This window comes from Aquila chrysaetos, chromosome 4 (genome assembly GCF_900496995.4).
Source record: "Aquila chrysaetos chrysaetos chromosome 4, bAquChr1.4, whole genome shotgun sequence".
Classification (NCBI taxonomy): Eukaryota; Metazoa; Chordata; class Aves; order Accipitriformes; family Accipitridae; genus Aquila; species Aquila chrysaetos.
This window is the reverse complement of record NC_044007.1, coordinates 67734160-67753275: the sequence shown is the minus strand read 5'-3', so window position 1 is coordinate 67753275 and position 19116 is coordinate 67734160. Positions and strand designations below refer to the sequence as shown.

At 43.7% G+C, this 19116-nt stretch overlaps 1 protein-coding gene across 1 annotated transcript in view; it reads left to right on the top strand.

Annotated features, from left to right (window-relative positions):
* Positions 1 to 19116, top strand: part of TMEFF1 (transmembrane protein with EGF like and two follistatin like domains 1) — a 127558-nt gene that overhangs the window by 106434 nt on the left and 2008 nt on the right. Inside the window, exons 6-9 of the mRNA XM_030012313.2 lie at positions 6961 to 7109; positions 7402 to 7467; positions 13770 to 13893; positions 18049 to 18207. Of these exons, the coding sequence (XP_029868173.1) occupies positions 6961 to 7109; positions 7402 to 7467; positions 13770 to 13893; positions 18049 to 18207 (498 nt within the window). The remainder of the gene's footprint in view (positions 1 to 6960; positions 7110 to 7401; positions 7468 to 13769; positions 13894 to 18048; positions 18208 to 19116) is intronic.

Genomic DNA, 19116 nt, shown 5'->3' with positions numbered 1-19116 from the left:
TAACGATTTATGCTTGCACCACTGCTGGACCTCAGGCAATTGTTCCTGGAAGTTACTCCAAATAGCAGGAGTAAATAATTGAGAGCTAGGAGAAAGATACTATGATGTTTAAAAGTACACTGGCATTTTTGTTTTGCAAGCTTTCAAAAGAATTACTTTTTTCTTTGTGAAAATTTGCATGATTCCAGGTTTTCTTTCCCAGGATGCTTCCTGATTCCCTTGCGGGGGGGGTCACTCCTGAGGAATAAACATACCTGTCAGAGCAATATTTGCCTGAGAAACAGGACTCAAGCTTCTGTGCTGCCTACCCAGGAGACTTCTCACGTGTGACCCCAGGAGTCAGGGCTGGCTGCTCAGCTGTGGTTATCCCATATTCACCTTCCTGGTCTGCTTGCAGCATGGAAGCAACTCAGGCCTGGGTTTGAACCTCAGGTTTTCCACACTAGAAGCTTAAATACAAGATTTTGTTCTGCAGTTATTTATGACTGACATCATCACATGCTATCATCTCCTTGGATTGTGTCAGCCATCCAAACTCAGACCAGCCTTTAGCATTTGTGAAAATATACTGAGGGGTCAAAATAGCAGTTTTTAAGATGTTCTAGATAGTTAATTTCTCACATAAGAAATTAAGTTTCTATATCTGAGTAGTTTCCTATTATTACAAATACTGTTGTGGTTGTGTGATAATGTGATAGGTACTTTTTTTTTTTTTTTTTTTTTTTACTTTTTTTTTATTGCAGACCAGCCATTTTGGTACACTGTAATTTCAATGTGCACCTACCTGCTCAGATCCGAAAGCACAGTCTTAGAGCACACCTCATTTTTATTTCTACTGGTAATTAGGGATGAAAATGCATCTTGCTTCTGCTCTTTTCTATAAGGAATAGAACGAAAATGTTACCTAAAAATCAGTGTTCAAAATATTTAAAGCTAGAATCAAAGCTGTGATGTTGTCTCAACAAATGCAGGGTAGTGTTTTAATATGTTTTTAAAGTGAGTAGAAGTAAGGTGGAAAATTCTGTTCAAAATACCTTTTTTAATATGGATTAAAATCCTAACCTAAATCTTGCTGATATAAGCTTTCCAATGCTTCCTGATTTATAAAATCATCTTCTGTTGCATATTATTATATTATATCTCTAATTGTATAGCCTAATATTTTTATGCCAGGTATGTGAATTTAGAAATATGATCAAAACCTTTGCATCTCTTTGCTCCTGAAGCTAAGTTTTCAGGCTAGTGCCCATAGCGGGCCGGTGGCCAGAGTCCAGCGTCACAGCAGGGCTGCCGTTCATCAGTCATTCAGCCCAAGTCGTGCTGGAAATTCTCCGTAGCTGCACAGCTGCGCTCAGGGAGCTGCATGTGGCACTGCTCTCATGGACCGCTGTACATGGATGCAGTGCTGGTGGGACCGAAGGCAGCAGTAAGAATTGAGTGCTTAAAAGGTGGAATATTAGAGATTTTACAGTTAGGGTCTACACTCTCTCCTCCTGGGTGCCCCTCTTTTGCTCCTCCCACAAATCCCTGCTCCCCCTTTCATGATCTCAAGTTTTCCCTGCCCTCCCTTCCTGAGCAGCTGTCGTGGTTTAAGCCCAGCCGGCAACAAAGCACCACGAAGCCGCTCGCTCACTCCTCCCCTGTGGTGGGATGGGGAGGAGAAAATATAACTAAATGCTCATGGGTTGAGACAAGGACAGGGAGGGATCACTCACCAATTATGGTCACAGGCAAAAACCAGAGTCATCTTGGGGAAAAAACAAAATCAATTTAATTTATTACCAATCAAATCAAAACAGGATAATGAGAAGTAAAACCAAATCTCAAATCCCCTTCCCCCCAGCCCTCCCTCCTTCCCAGCTCAACTCCACTCCTGGTTTTCTCTCCCTCTTCCCCACCAGCAGCGCAGGGGACGGGGAATGGGGGTTGGGGTCAGTTCCTCACACGTTGTCTCTGCCGCTCCTTCCTCCTCAGGGGGAGGACTCCTCACTCGTCCCCTGCTCCAGTGTGGGGTCCCTCCCACGGGAGACAGTTCTCCACAAACTTCTCCAGCTTGGGTCCTTCCCGCAGGTTGCAGTCCTTCACAAACTTCTCCGGCATGGGTCCCTTCCATGGGCTGCAGTCCTTCAGGCACAAACCACTCCAGCGCAGGCTTTCCCATGGAGTCACAGCCTCCTTCGGTCACCCACCTGCTCCGGCATGGGGTCTTCCACGGGCTGCAGGTGGGCGTCTGTTCCCCTGCTCCCCTCCACGGGCTGGGGGGGGGACAGCCTGCTGTCTCACCACGGGCTGCAGGGGCATCCCTTCCTCCAGCGCTCCTCCTCCCCTCCTTCCTCACTGACCTCGGTATCTGCAGAGGGGTTTCTCTCACATTCCAATCTCCTCCTGTGATGCAGGTTCCCCTTCTTAAATCTGTTCTCCCACAGGCACTACCACCGTCGCTGATGGGCTTGGCCTCGGCCAGAGGCAGGTCCGACTTGGAGCTGGGGAAGCTTCTAGCAGCTTCTCACAGGAGCCACCCCTGCAGCCCCTCCCCTGCTACCAATACCCCACCACACAAACCCAGTACGGCAGCTCTCTATGTTGTCCTCGACTCTCTTCGTACTCTCTTCCCAGCGTAAGTGGGACTTGTCAGGGAACAGATTACAATATGGGACTTAAATTCTGCATCCAGTTTCAGTCCAGCTGTGAATAAAAACAAAGCCCACAGTCCATGGAGCCTCACACAGGTTCTCCTGCCTGCAAAAGCCCCTGATAAGATTTCTGCCTTTTGAGGCCCCACTTTTAGGTCATTAACACTGGTGTGTCTTCTCCCATACTTCGTGTGCTGCTTGTATGGTCCATGGAATGGTTCAGCCCTGCGGGCTGTGCTTGGTAGTCTTGGGCTTTGACTTCTGCCTGGCTTTAGGACTCAAACTGGCTGGTGGGGGGAGTCGATTCCTCTCAGGAGGTTGGATTTTCTGTCATCTCCTCAGTATCAAGCTATTGTCTGCCCTCTGTAGCTCTTTGACTTCAGGGTGTAACGTATTTTCAGTATTTCATAGCGGGTTCATTCAGGGATCTTCCAGTACTTTCCTGAGCTGCTTTTTTTGTTTCAGTCTGTGGTGGTGGTCCTGTCCTCTTGCAGGGACTCAGCTGCCAGTTTTGATGTGTTTGATGTGCAGCATCAGAGCAGCAACTTGCTCTCCCACGGTTTTACCTTCCTTCCACAAACACCGAGCAGTTAAAAACAACTTTTTGTTTCATGTTTTCTATCGAGAGCAGCACTCCCCACATTTCACTGCTCCCACCTCACAATTTGGTGCTTCCCGCAGGCCTGGCTGTATTTTGGGTCTAGTGCCAACCGGCTGTAAGCAAGGACAACTTCACTGCACCGCACGCAGACTCTCAGATGCGTATGGGTTTCTAACGTGTGCTCCTGGCTCCCTCTCTGCCACCCTACTGCATCTGTGGAGACCTTGCTCCCTTCAGAGCATCACGCCCCAGCCATGTCCTCACCTTAACTCGTTCCCTTTCAGCCCTCTCAAAGGCTTCAGGCCTTTACGTTGGAATAATGAAGCATAATCGTTTCAATGTTTTTAAGTACATCAGTACGGTTCAACTGTTCATTATCCCACAGTATACTTAAACCACCTGCTTTTACATGCCAGACGGTTCTGTCGAAGCATCTCTACCAGTAACTAAATGGCCAGGTGAAGGCCAGACGTACCATTTGGTGTCATGGTCGTAGGCAGAGAAGTATCTAATGGCATCAGGCAGATAATCGGATGTGTGTGGGAGGGTGAACGTCTGGAATTGAACTTTTGAACTCCTGAGCTGCAACCAGCACAGACTGGTTGTAAATTTGGGTAATGACCGGGCTAAACAGAAGTGCCACGTCCTGAATCCTCCAGTTAATAAAGAGCCATGAGACAGAGTCAGCGGCTGGTCGTGCAGTGCACGTCTGCAGATAGACTGCTTAGACTGGGAAACCGAGGGCCTGGGCTCTGGAGAGGAGAGGTGTCCCAAAACCCAGTGCCCTTGGACGGAAGAAGGGTGCCTGGAAGGACGACGGTGTGGATCCTGGAAGAGGGGGCAGATCCTGGAGATCAGGGACACAAACACCGGGGGATGCCCCGGGAGCCCAGTCGGTTTTGCCAGGCACCGTGGCCGGCAACGGCTGGCAACAGCAAGCCACGGCGGGGCAGAAACCGCCATGACCGTCCCCATCTCCCCGTGGGGAAGGGCAGTCAGGACCTACGCAAGGCCGCAGTGCCTGGGGAGCACGTGTACGAGCACCACGGGCAATGGGTGGGCGGCAGGCACGTGTCCCACCGGCTGGCTGGGTCTGTCTGGCCCGTGAGGGCCTCGCTGGAGATCTGGCATGGCTGCAGCCCTCAGGCCTGTGGGCGGGAAGCACATATGTCTGCCAGCTGGTCGGGGTCTGTTGTGCCAGCGAAGCCCCACCGGGGATTTGGTGTGCTCGCGAGCCTCCAGCAAATCCCAGTATCCAGACTGGCGGCAGGCTGGTGTTTCACCCGCTCCCACCCCTGGCAGTCACCCGTTCTGTCCTGCGCCGACAACGCAGAGCCGCTGCAAGCCTGTTGCAGCTGGTCAGTGGGCTTCGGCGGCTTCACGCTGCCCCAGCGCTTGTGGACGTGTCACAAGCTCTCCTTTTGCAGTTTTGGGGTTTTTTTTAATTTTCCTACTTTTAGATGTAAATTTTAAATGATACAAGTAAATTTTTGTACGTTGAAGAGAGGGTTAGAGCTAAGACTGAGAGTGTTTATCAGAAAAACTGGGTCAGGAATTCACAACTAACCCCAAAACAAAAATCTGGCAATGCTAAGAAAGTAAGCATTTAACATTACATGTTAGATCTAAACGCAGGGAAGCATGAAAATGGAAGCAGTTTCCAAGCAGGTTCGACTCTAGCCTGTAACGTCACCATGAGGAAGAAAAAATTATTTTTCAAAACTCACCTTATTTGTCACCAGGAATGACAAAACTCAACAGCAATTATGATGCTACAGACCTTGGATGGTGACTACAGACAGATTTAGAGCTGTTTGGACATAGAAATACAGATGGAATTGGTCTGGAGATACATATACAAATGTGCTCAAACGTGACAAGGATGGGTGCACGCAGGCCGTGATGGTTCCTGAGTGCTAAGGCTGAGCGAAGGTATCTGTACGCACACAGCCAGTGTCATACAAAATAGGACTAGCTCTCCGCTCGTTTGTGTCAATAATTGTGCACAACTTCTGAGCCGTGAGCCTTTTATTTGCGTATAGTAAATCTTAATAAACCCCTCATTAGGCTTAAAATCATGTAGGAGCATGTAAACGACATAGTACTTCCTTTCCTGGGTCTAAGGTTTACAACCATTACCATTTCTAGTAAGAAAAATTATCGTTATGTTCATCATATTGATATTTAGCAGCTTTTTGAGTACTTTGAGGTAGGTCCCTAAGATGTGTAGAGACTCATTACTGGTGCAGTTTTTCTCTGTCAGTAGGTGCACTTAAAAACCTGTTTGTCCTAGAGATGTTCTTTTGTCTAGCAACAATCTGAAGCTCACAGACATGAGATATTACTGGCAAAATTATCAGCTTTAAATTTAGGCAACAAAAGGTATTCATGGAAAAAGAGGGAGAGAGAAAGCTACGCTGGCTATCTTCAGTGTTTCTGCAGCATGGAATTGGGCTCTGCTGCAAGATCTGTTACTAACTTGAGGCAGACATATGTCTATTTAATCATTTAATTGTATCTGGAACAGCTGGAAAGAACACAAAAAACCTGGCAAGTTGGTAGCTTGCTTTTTTTTCCCCACCCCATGTCTTACAAGAGTGAATGAAGATGAAGCTAGCAGCAGCTCCTAGCAGTCAGGCCATGTGCCCCCTGTGTAGAGTTTTCTGGCAAGGAGGGGACCACGTGTCCACTGCTACCTCCTCAGGAGATGCAGAGCGTCTCTTACTGCTCTCACAGCATCATGATTGAGACCTGGACCTGGTGCCCCCACCTTGCCCACCGTTCTGTGGCCACAGTCCTTACTTTTCCCAGTCCAGAGGTGGAGGGGAGCTTGCAGAGGAAAGTGAAACACACACAGAAACTTTCATTCAAAAATAGAGGTTCAGTTAAAAAGTAGAATATTGATTAAAATAAACAAGTGGGGTGGGGCTTGGAAAGCTGGAAAGTTTTCCTGTGCCATGCACACATGTAAAATTTCAGCATTTTTTGTTGGGGCAACAAAACTAACCAAAACCAGGTAAGTCATAGCCCTGTCTAAGTCTTTGGCTGTCCTACATTTGTGTTATTAGGAACCAGCTATGTTCTAAATCTTCATTTTTCCCACTTTAGTTTTACAATCCCTAGTTGCAAATTATATGGAAAATGCTGTGTCTAAAACAACCAAAGTGTCAATGAGATGCAATATGAAATAATTAATGTTGCATAATCCTGTTTTAAATACAACATAAACAACCCACTGTTAACTTTCAAAGGTGTGAATGAATGTCGTTCATTCAGCTTCTGAAATAGAAAAACTCCTTTTACTGCTTAGCAGAAATGGAAATCCTTTTCTTTTTGTTTCCCTCTCAGGGATCCTGACACCCCCCAAAAAGTAGAATATTTGTCTGGTTTTGTTCAGACTTGAGAACAGACACCACAAACTGTTACATTAATGTAGTGAGTCTTCCTAGCAATGTGTTATCAATTGTCAGGTGTTAATCAATGAGATTGATATCATAGTAAAACTACAAGAAGCATGAATACATTATTAAAAAGCACGCTGAAGCACCTATTCATAATTTTATACATTCTCCTTGGAAGCCTGAGATGTCAATGAATTCTTCAGCATCTTCATGCATCTTCTCTCCTGGTATTAGTGTATGAGTCAGTGTTTACTGAGGACTCAACATGACTTAATTTTTGTTTGCTGGATGTCAATTTTGTTTTGCTGTATGTTTAAATTAACAGGTGTGTATGTAATATAGACTGCAGTGGATACAGTTTTAATCCTGTATGTGCTTCTGATGGAAGTTCCTATAACAATCCATGCTTTGTTAGAGAAGCATCGTGTCTGAGGCAAGAGCAGATCGACATCAGGCATCTTGGACACTGCTCGGGTAGGCTTAATTTTGTTTTTCTGGTAAATGTAAATTCTGACTAAGTTTTTTAGTTCAAAACCTACAGCTTGAGGTGTGCCATGTGTTGGTCTGGATGCTGGGGTTACTGGCTGTTACTGACCAGGTGTGCTACCAACCTGGTTGTACAGGAGGAGCAATGTGGGAATGTGTCCAGTTTTACTGCAATTAAAATACTTCTTTGAAAATTATTCTGGCTTCTCAATGACATACATGTAGTGGTCTGGAAATAAGCATTTCCTAATAGCTATCCATGCATGTTTTTATCATCTAGAAACAGATGACACAAACGCAGTTGGAAAGAAAGACGATGGCATGCAGTATCGGCCAGAGGTGAAAGGTACTGTGCTGACTTTGTGCTTTTTCGTTATGGTTTCACAAGATGAGAAAATAGAGCACGCAGATCCCTTCTTGTCTGCCTTACAGCTTTGATTTCTATAACTGAGACAGACCTGTGAGCACTTTCTTTCTTACAGCATGTTGCAAGGCTGGCAAGGAGGAGATGTGCGTGATTTGTGAGTTTTACCTGCTGTATTCCTCTAAGGTGCCCAGCTGCTTACCACCCTATGCAGCGGTCATAGGATTAGACTCCCCCCAAGTGCTGTGAAAATGATTTTACTGGAAGACACCAAGCTGTGACATTCCTGATGAAATGACACAAGCCTCCCTCCTGTGACCCCATCTTTTCTATTAACTTCTGGGAAAAAAATGGCAGATTCTGTATTTGTTAGGTTGTTTTAAATGTTTTCAGTAAACTAATACACTGAACCACATCGGCTGAAAATGTTTTACCCATATGAACCTTACCTTACCTTTAATAGCCTTAGTATAACTGAAATAAGGCAGAGTTTCACTTTCTGCTCAGTTATTTTATGTGGTAGTAGCCCCTGTGTCTTAGGTGCATTCTCAGAACAAATATGCTTCTGTATGTCATGGCTCTTGCTCAAAGTGTTGCTGTCCAGGACAAAACACCTCTGTCTTTCTCAAGTTATTGGCAAAGAGCAGACCTTCATAGGTGTTAACCTTTCCTCCTCTTCTCTCACAAATAATAGCATGAATAGAATAGAACAGAAAAGAACAGAACAGAACAGAGTAGACTACTTCAATTGGAAGGGACCTACAACAATCACCTAGTCCAACTGCCTGACCACTTCAGGGCTGACTAAAAGCTAAGGCATGTTGTTAAGGCTTGGGGCATCAACCGCCTCTCTGGGAAGCCTGTTCCAGTGTTTGACCACGCTCTCGGTAAATAAATGCTGCTTAATGTCCCGTCTACACCTCCCCTGGTGCAGCACTGAACCATTCCCACATGCCCTGTCACAGGATACCAGTCAGAAGAGCACAGCACCTCCCTCTCCATGTCCCCTCCTCAGGAAGCTGTAGAGAGCAATGAGGTCGCCCCTCAGCCTCCTTTTCTCCAAACTAGACAAGCCCAAAGCCCTTAGCCGCTCCTCATAGGACATTCCTTCCAGCCCTTTCACCGCTGGTGCACTCAAGGACCTTCACATCCTTCTTAAATTGTGGGGCCCAGAACTGCACACAGTACTCAAGGTGAGGCCGCACCAATGCTGAATACAGCAGGATAATCATCTCTGTTGACCAGCTGGTTATGCTGTGGTTGATGCACCCCAGGAGGCGGTTTGCCCTCTTGGCTGCCAGGGCACACTGCTGACTCCTATTGAGCCTGCTGTTGACCAGCACCCCCAGTTCCCTTTCTGCAGGGATGCTCTCCAGCCACTCCTCTCCCAGTTTATACTTGTGCCTGGTGTTACACCATCCTAGGTGCAGAATCTGGCATTTGGACTTGTTAAATTTCATCCCATTAATTATTGCTCAATGCTCCAATCGATCCCTCTGCAAGGCATCTTGTCCCTTGAGAGAGTCAACAGCACCTCCCAGTTTGGTATCATCAGCAAACTTGCTAATGGTGCATTCGACTCCTGCCTCCAGGTCATTGAAAAATATATTGAACAGAACTGGCCCTAGAATTCGAGCCCTGAGGAACACCACTGGTGACCGGTTGCCAGCCAGATGCAACGCCCATTCACTACAACCCGCTGAGCCCTGCCGTTCAGCCAGTTCTTCATCCAGCGCACTGTGAACCTGCTCATCCCACAGTTGGACAACTTGTCCAGAAGGATGCTGTGAGGGACAGTATCAAAAGCCTTACTAAAATCCAGAAAAACAACATCCACCCGCCTTCATCCACTAGGCAGGTGACCTTATAGGAGGATATCAAATTAGTTAAACAGGACTTTCCCTTTGTGAATCCTTGTTGACTGTGCCTGATGACTGCATTATTCTTTAAATGCCTTTCAATAGTACCCAGTATAATCTTCTCCGTAACTTTTCCAGGAACTGAGGTTAGACTGACAGGTCAGTAGTTCCCTGGGTCTTCCCTCATGCCCTTCTTGTAAATTGGAATAACTCTGGCTAGCTTTCAGTCAGCAGGGACCTCCCCAGACTCCCAAGACCTTTGGTAGATGATTGAGAGGGGTCCTGCCATAACATCCGCTGGCTCCTTCAGTACTCTGGGATGAATCCCATCAGGCCCCATGGACTTGTGAACATTCAGCTGATACAGCTGGTCCCTTACAATTTCAGTGTCCACAAACGGAAAGTCACTGTTCCCACACTAGTGGTCCTCCAACTCAGGGGGCTGGGCAGCCCAAGGTCTATCAGTATTATTAAAGACTGAGGCAAAAAAAGCATTGAATGCCTCCATTTTTTCTTCATCCCTATTAGTCAGATGACCATCTTCAACAAGTATTGGTCCAATGTTTTCTTTAGACCTCCTCTTGCTATTAACATACTTTAAAAAGCCCTTCTTGTTATCTGACACAACACTGGCCAGATTCAACTCTAATTGAGCTTTGGTCTTTCATGTCTTCCCCCTGCATATACGAACCACAGCTCTGCAATCTTCCTGCAAAGCCTGACCTTGCTTCCAGAGATCATACAGTTTCTTTTTCCTCTTGAGCTCCCTGAGGAATTCCCTGTTCAGCCAAGCTGGTCTTCTGCCCTGCTGGTTTGACTTGCAACACAATGGGATTGCCTGTCCCTGTGCTTCTAAAAGGTGCTGCTTAAAAACCGACCAGCACTCATGGACTCTTAAACCCTCAAAAGCAGATTCCCAGGGTACTCTGCTAAACAGCTCCCTGATTAGCTTCAAGTTTGCTCTTCAGAAGTCCAGGGTAGCAACTCTGCTGTCCTTTTTTCTCATTACATCGAAAATTTTAAACTCAACCATTTCATGATCACTGCGGCCAAGACAGCCACCTACAATCACATCCCCCACGAGTCCTTCTCTATTCACAAATAGCAAGCCTAGGAGGGCGTCTTTCCTAGTTGGCTCACTGAGTACCTGTGACAAGAAGTTACCTCCTACAAACTTCAAGAATTTCCAAGACCTGCTTGTCACAGCAATATGATATCTCTTTTGATCAACCTCAGACTGGTTGTTGCTACATCATTAGTACCCATGTGAAACAAGAGGAATGGATAGTAGTCTGAAGGTTGTACTAAGCTCTTCAGTCCTGTGGTGACATCCCTAATTCGGGCCCCAGGGAGGCAGAAAACTTCCCTGAAAAGAGGGTCCAGTCTGTAAATGAGTGCTTCCGTTCCGCACAGGAGGGAACCACTAACGACCATAACTCTCTGTTCTTTCTCCTTGGCACTGGTCTTAATGCAGGTTTTTTTGTGAGGAGTTGGTATCTTCTCTGTTAGCTCTGGTCTTTAGTATTTTCTGTCGTCATACTTGTTTTGCACTCCCATGGCCTCCCAGAGTAAAGCCATCCCACCATGGCTTTCATTCCTTGTGTTCTTCTTGAAAAGCCGTTCAGTGCCAGAAAGCTCCGTATAATTTTCTTTTTTCACAAATTCTCTTATTTTCACTCCATATGATGTGCCAGTTAGAATGATATAATGTCAGTCTTCATTTACATTATGACGGCACAAAAGGCACCAAATGGAATATACATCTTATTATGTGATGTAATGAAACACCACTTTTGGTGGTAACTATTCAGAAGAAGTTACAGCCTTTTATTCATTGCATTTTAATTGCCCTTGAAATCTAGTTAGTGCAAAAAACATTGTATATAATTATCATTATTAATGCGTATAGCTTATGCAGTCTCAAGTTCGGCAAACGATGTGCACAGAGGGAGTATGCCTCGTGCAAAAAAATTGTTTTGAAATTTTTCTATGCAGTAGTCTGGTCTTTTTATAATAGCGAGAGCTTGAAGTGAACTGCTTTGAATGACTTTTTCTTCCAGGATAAGAGAACAGTCCACACTTCTGTCTGTTTGCTTTTGCTTTAAACTCCTGTGAGTTACTCTTGTTAAATCCTGTTCTCTGAATGTATACTACCTTCTAGTCTCTAGAACCACAGTCATGACAGTCTCCTTCTCCTGCAGTGCAAGTGGCTACCTAAAGTTACATCAGAAAGGTCTCTCTTCCCAGATTCATCTGTCTTGCTGGTTTTGTTGTACCAAGATGAGCATGAGAGTTTCAGTTTTTGTGCATGCCTCTTGCTTCTGGTGAAGTATCTGAACTCTTATATCCAGCCACTCTTTCAAGGCTCCTACACCAGTTAAATCTTGCACTTTGAAGCTCTGAAGCAGTCTAGCAGGGTGATTCCCATCAATAGGTGGGTAAATGTCTGGTTTACACTAGCAATCACCTCCTGCATTTAACAACATCTCTTTGCTTAATACAAGTTTTGCCTCTGACTTGGGTGACCCTGGCTATCTGACCACCTTTCAGGGGATGCATCTTTCATGGGGCCTCACATTCTCTATTAGTACATACATTAAAACCAGACATGGCACAGCTGTCTGAACAGACTAATATGTATGTAGCTTATTACTAGCCTTTGATTGAGACCAGATGTGACAGTAATTAACTGCTTGGAGGAGGAGGGAGGCAACAGTTTTGGGATGAGACATCCCCACTTTTCTCCTCTTAGGCATGCTACCACATAGTCCATTCCATCAGGGCAGTGGTGGACATATTGTCAGTATTAGGCAATGTTCTTCCCTTGTATCAAGTCTTCTGTATCTTTGAAGCATAGCCTGATCCAACAGTCTTCCTTATATCTAAAACCTCTAATAGTTAGATTTTTTTTGCTCCTGGAACAAATTAGAAAACATTCCGGAATATGTTCAGGGAAAACCTAAAACAGCAGCATGCCTTTTTTTTCTTGTATAAATACATTATCTTTCTTGCTGGTGTTATTTCAAATATCTGCAATTGTATAAGAGATTTCTTCTTCACAGTCCCTTTTTGCTTTGCACCTGCAGTCTATTATAATCTTGTATTTGTGACGCTATAGTCTATTGCCATGGAAATGAACATAATTCCACAATTAACACTCGCATCTTTAGATCCCTGCTCTTTAGAGAAGTTCATTATGAAATACCAACTTCTGTGTTTAGGACTTTTTTACAGAAAAATTTTGGGGAAAGAACGGTTGAAAATGTACACAGCTTTAGATAGTTTTAGTAACATGACAGAAGCACAAAAGGCGTTGGGGCAGAAGGGACTGCCTTCCTGTGCTGGGCTGACCTGGCCATCCACTAAGTGCCCACCAGCCACTTGCTCAGCCCCATCTTCTCCCCAGGAGGATGGAGAAGAGAGCAACACGAGAAAAACTCATTGGTCAAGATAAAGGCAGTTTAAGAAGTGAAAGGGAAAAAAACCAACAAGTGATGTAAAAGCCATCACTTGCAACATCCCACCAGCAGACTGATGCCCAGCTGGTCTCTGAGCAACTGCCACCTTGGAAAAACCAAAACCGCAGTTTTTATTGCTCAGTATGATGTCGCATGGTAGGGAATATCCCTTTGGTGAATTGGGGTCAGCTGTCCTGGCTGTGCCTCCTCCCAGTCTCTTGGCCACCCCCAGCCTACTCACTGAGGGGAGAAGCAGAGAAAGCTGTGATGCTGTGCAAGCAACAGCCAGAACACTGGTGTGTTCTCAGCACTGTTTCAGTCAGAAATCTAAAACACAGCACCGTACATGCTGCTATTTAGAAAGTTAACTCCATCCCAGCCAAAACCAGTACACTTCCCAAACGAATGGGTATTTTCAGCTCATTTCAATGTTTTGAAGTTCCCTCTCCATAAAAGTGTTTCACTGAGGAAGACCACTATCGTAGTGTGTTTGATTTCAGCTATAATGACCAGTGGTACCAGTCGGATCTGGGCTTTATCAAGTTGTATTCTACCCAGTAATCATAAAATGTGGTTCAGCTTCGTTCTAATGCTTCAGATTTTTTTCCTCTGTTTAGACATGGCAGAACGCTCTCTGTGTCTATGTATTAGCTCTTTGCCCCAATGCCACTGACAAAGCTTCTGCTGATCTTCCTGCATTGGCTTGTTTCTGTCATGAATACTTTTCTCCTTTCGAGAAACCTGACATAAGAAGCATATGTAGCTGTCTCTGAGGATAATTTTTCAGTGCAGTACATTCTAGCAAATCACTGTAGGTGCCTCTGAAACTTCACCCTTAAGCCTTTCCTTTATTATTCTGTATTCCTTTATTCACTACAAGTTTTTAAGGATATGCTATTCTTGGTTGAGATTTTTTAATGACTATCGTACAGCCATTTGTAATTGTTTATGTACATTTCTTTTCAAGACGCCAGTGATCAAAGAGAAGACATTTACATTGGAAACCACATACCTTGTTCAGAAAGCTTCAATGGCTACTGTATACATGGAAAATGTGAATTCATTTATTCCACTCAGAAGGCTTCCTGCCGGTAAGTCCTGCATGCCTCCAAAATGTGCTTGAGATTGCTGTAAAGCTTAATCAAAATGCTCTCTAGACATAATTACAGGATGTATCAGCTTGCAGTTATCTAACCAGTGGCACAGGAGCCATATCCCTATGCTGTGGGCAGCACCCAGCTGCTCCAGTCGTGCGGGGGATAGTGCTCAAAGGAGAGGCTCAGTCAGTCAGGTAGTTCAGAAGCTGAATCCCTCTGAGAAGTCTGGCCTCAGTGTTGTGTTCTTATTTTCAGCTGCTAAATCCTATCTAGAGAAAAAAAAAAAAAAAAAAAAAAAAAACCCCACACAAAAAATGCCTGTCTTGCATGGCTTCTCTGTATGACTGTGCTTTCCCCATTGACCTCTCAGTCTGTTCTTACACTATCTGTACATTTTATTGCTCCTGTCATAAACTCTCTAGAGTATCAATATCTTATTTTTAACATTTATTGCCTCTTTTCACAATAATAGGCTTCATCTAGAGAGTATAAAATTGCAAAATATTCTTTAGCCTGCACTTTTTGTCTACAATATAATCTAGCAGCTCAGTACACTCAGTATTAAGCCCCTCAGTGTTTCCCAGGATATCTGAATGTTCCAGTTTATTTCCTTAGCTCCCAGATAATTTTTTTCTTTACATTTCACCAACTAAATTCTGCATCTTTGTTTTCCTCAAAAATAAAAATTAATTTAAAAAGTTGTTTATAGAAAAAGGCCATTTCTTCTTAATAACATGTAGTGCCCTACTTATTAGGAGGTTTCACTCCTGAACTTTTATCTTGCAAGCTTGTACTTTCAGATTAATGTGGTTGAAGATGCTATAACTCTTTGCTTTCCTTTGCTTTGGAAACTTCAGCTGTAAATCCATTAGATACTATCACATTTTCTCCCCTGACCTTTATTGATCAAGGATATTTAGGGTTTTTTGCACTGCCAAGATTTAAGGGTTTCCAGCCTGATCAGAGGGCAGGAAGCCCAAAAGGCAGAGCCAGTATGGTTGTCAACTTAAGCATTTGAAAGCTTATATTATTCCTTTTCCCCTCTGAGACCCTTTCTTGTTTATTTTCACCTTTCCAATAGGACTTATATGCTTTTCTCTTTTCTTTGGCTAGAACCAAGAGAGCTCAACACACCTTTACTTCTCTTGGGAAACTGGGTGCATCCCCAACATCATCTTGATGGGCATTAGGCAGCACTATTTGATTACAGTATTCTTTGACCCAGAGCTGTGTTTAACACAATTTCTGATGGATTTTTCCTCAAAATATTCAAAGTAGAGGTATTTCAAGGAAAACATTCCTGGCTGAATGAACTGATATTTTTATTTCTCAGAATTTTTTTCTGGATGGCGCTAATCATATAGTCATTTATTCATTTATGTTTCAATTACTATTCAATCATTTAAATATTCATTATTACTCTAATAATTACTGATAGGCAATGTTTTGATGAATTTAATTAATGTACTGTCCCTTAAATTCTATTTTATAATTACATATACTACCTTTAATTATTTGTTTAAACAACCTGAACAATATCTCAGCACTGGACCTAGCACAACAAACCTCACGTGTTTCCAGTCAAGAATTTCTGACTCTTAGTTCTTAACCCTTAAGTATCAGATCTCCTTTGGATTTTTCTTGGCTATTTAGATACTGCTGGTCTCATACTTTATGTGTGTTTCTTACTGGAACAGAGTTATTAAGGAAACAAATGATTTATATCAGACAGCAATCGGCCATAGTAATCATGTACTTCTACCAAAGAAGAAAAAATTCTCTCTTTCTCTGGCAATGAAAATATAATGATGAATGCTAGGGGCAGATTGTTATTTTCAAATGCTTTGCATTCTCATACACATCTAGCATATACATTGTTTAATTTGGTCCTCATTTCCTGATAGTGATATATATGAGGTATCAGATGACCTAAAAAACTGCAGAAAATACCTGTGCAGAGCAAATTCTGACTTTTGCTTTCACTGGGGGCAATGAATCTTCCTGCTCATTGTACAGCAGCCCTCCAGGACTGCCAGCAGGCAGGTGGGAGGAAGGTTTTGTTGCAGTCAATTGCATAATATTTAGTTTAGCAGCCTTTGCACAGCTGGGATCTGGTCTATCCCCTGCTGTCCCTCTTATGCAGTGCAGTTCTGCCCTGTCCTTATGGCAGGCTGCATCAAGGAGGAGCAGTTCAGCTCTTTGCAAAGAAATCTAAACTTCTTTATGCTAACTCAATTAATTGACTGATCAGCATATTTTGATAAATCCATGCTGACCTCTATTTATCTTGCTGTTATATTAATGCTATATTATCTTGTTATATATTAATGCAGCAGAACGCTTTAAAATCTGTTCTACTAGTTTAAGGTAGCTTAAACTAGTGCCTAGTACTTTATCCCACCACCAACATAGTTCTTAACACAAGCACTTCTTCTTTGCCGGAATTCAATACTCCTGAATCTCCATTCAGTACTTCTCAGAAATAATTTCCTGGCGCTTCAGTGTTTCTGAGGAAACATCTTTGAATTACTTGTGCCTCCTCTGCTTTGTTTTGCCTCCTCTGCTTTAAAGCAATTCTCACATTGATCACACTTCGACTGTTACCTTCTTTAATGAAAAGCAAAGTAACAGTAAGAATTCAGTCCTCTTCACTAGCAAGGAGCCCTTATTGTTTCTTTTTGCACGGTTAACAATGTGTTCCCTGTCCTGTTTCCTCCTGTATGCTAATACATGTTTCTCTTGATTCCCTTCCTAGCCATTACAGAGCTTACTTACAGTACATGGGGGTTTTTCTTTAATAACTCTGCTCTTACTGGAACTTGTTTCATGCCTGAACCAAAACTCCTTACACAGCAGCTCATGGCTGCAGAAAGTAGAGTCACAAGATTATGAACATGTAAACCCCAACTATTATCCCTGCATGCAAAGGGGGATTAGAAGTTGCATTAGCAGTTGTAGGAAGGTCTGTGGAGTAATTATTTCATTCCTCCAAACAGAATTAATTCCTACCCTAGCACAAAGCTTTTGGATGGATGAGACTGATTTTGTGTCTCATTCAGGCTTATCTGATCCAGTTTACAAAAGGATTGTTTCTCTGCCTGCTTGTTTGTATTTCTTCTCCAGCTGTCTACTACAGAGCTGGAGCCCAACTGTATGATTCAGTCGCCCTTAATGATGCATTTGCATCAGTCGGTTTTAAAGGAAAGCTGTACAAGGAACTTGCTCAGGGATGTGAGTGGTGGCCTTTGATTCTGCAGACTGCAGCTCAGTGTCTTGGGTGGCTCTTGCCTTTCCTTGTGCTTCTGCTTCTCTTGCCTTGTGACATGAATTTCTCCAGAGCGTGTTTCCACTGCCACCTTCACCACTGGCCCACCTTGCAGTACCTGAACACATGTTGCTGATCAGGAGCAGCCTCTGCTGAGTTTCTCACTGAGCTAACTGCTGCTTTGCTCAGGCAAGGTACCATTTAGAGCAGCTGCTTCTCTTCTGTCTCCAGCCATTTCTCCCCCACCCCTGGGCAAGTTTTATGGATTCTTCTGTGAACTCTCACTTGACCAGCTCACAGTGAGCCATTGGGTTTTCTAACCCAACCTCCGTCAAATTTTGGTTTGGTGACAAGGCAGGAGGGGGTTTGATGCTAGTCTTGTCCAATAGGTTTTGCAGGATTCCACTTCTGTAGGCTGCAGCTTGAAAAGGGATCTTCCTTTCCCCCCATTTTTCAAGGTTTCTCTTCCTCTTTGTCACTTCCCTCCCATATTGATGTTGCATGAGCGTGTTTCATGAGCGTGTTTCTTTATGTTTCATTTAGCCTTGTCTACGTATTTCACCTAGTTGCTTTATTCCTCCTAAATATTGCCCCAATTTAATAACAACCCCACATATTTCTTTTGCCAAATCAGGGCCTTCACCACGCTGGTGTGTTTTCAGAGGGCCACTAGTAACCTCATCCAGGAAAGCAGAGCATATCTGCTCTGTCTCTTCTCTTGCCACAGAAATCCAAACCATTCCCCAACCTAAGTGTTGCCACACCTCTGCCTTCTCACCAGCTCCTTCTCAGCTAGAGTCACCTTGGACTCCTTATTTCATCTGCAAAATGACTGGGCTGTTGTCAAATTACAGTTTCCATGAAATATACCTTTTCTTTTTCAGGTGTGAATCAGGATATACTGGACAGCACTGTGAAAAGACAGACTTTAGTATTCTTTATGTTGTCCCAAGTAGACAAAAGCTTACGCATGTCCTTATTGCAGCAATAATTGGAGCTGTACAGATTGCCATTATAGTTGCAATTGTCATGTGCATAACAAGGTAGGTAAATGCAAAAACAGTGAAAAATTACACATTGTATGGATATACTTTTTCTGTGTTTAAATATTTGACCCCCCAAAATTGTATGTGCTTTAATGTGTGTCCTAAAATACCCACATAAAAAATACCTAATGACTGAAGTGGAAGGATTATGTAACATCCTATTGACTTTTTTTTTTTTTTTGTCACAAACCACACAGTTGTTTAAATTCACAAACCACCGGTAACCGCTCTGAATTCCCAGTCCAAATACCCAGCAGAACAGATCAGCCTTGAAACACATCCAAAAGGTCAGCTACTGTGTTAGACCTTCACTGGATTTATTCAAGCATTGATGATATCTTATAGAAGCTATGATCCCCCCTCACACCCAGTGAAACCAGAGAGGTTGACAAGATGCTGTTCCCTGCAGTACCACTGTAAATGGTGTTACACAGAGAGAGAAGTATCCCTCACACCGTATATGCTTTCTGAAAATCAACGTGCAGCTAGTCCTGTTATTAGGCACTCTCCATGGGAACCTGTGTTATGAAATGTAAAGATGCACAAGCACAGCGTTCAAGTTTCTGGGTTGTCTCAGACTCTCACCCTGTATGAAAACTGAGATGAGAGCCATGGATTCTTTTTGATGACAAGGGATTCAGTTTGCTCATCAAGGACTTGAACCCAAGAAGGACTGAGGGCTCTGGGATAGATTAAGGATGGCTTTGTTCCCTTATAGGTACATGAAGCATTTAAGTCCTACACTTGAGCATCCATGCCACACTTTGAGTTTTCCTCCTCAACTCGTCCTTCACTTTTTCAGCTCCAGTTACATTGGGCCACAAAACTTTCTGCTACTGCCTTAGTGCATGGCTTCCCAAACTCAGTGATGTAGAGTGACACCCCTGTGAACAAACAGTATAAGCC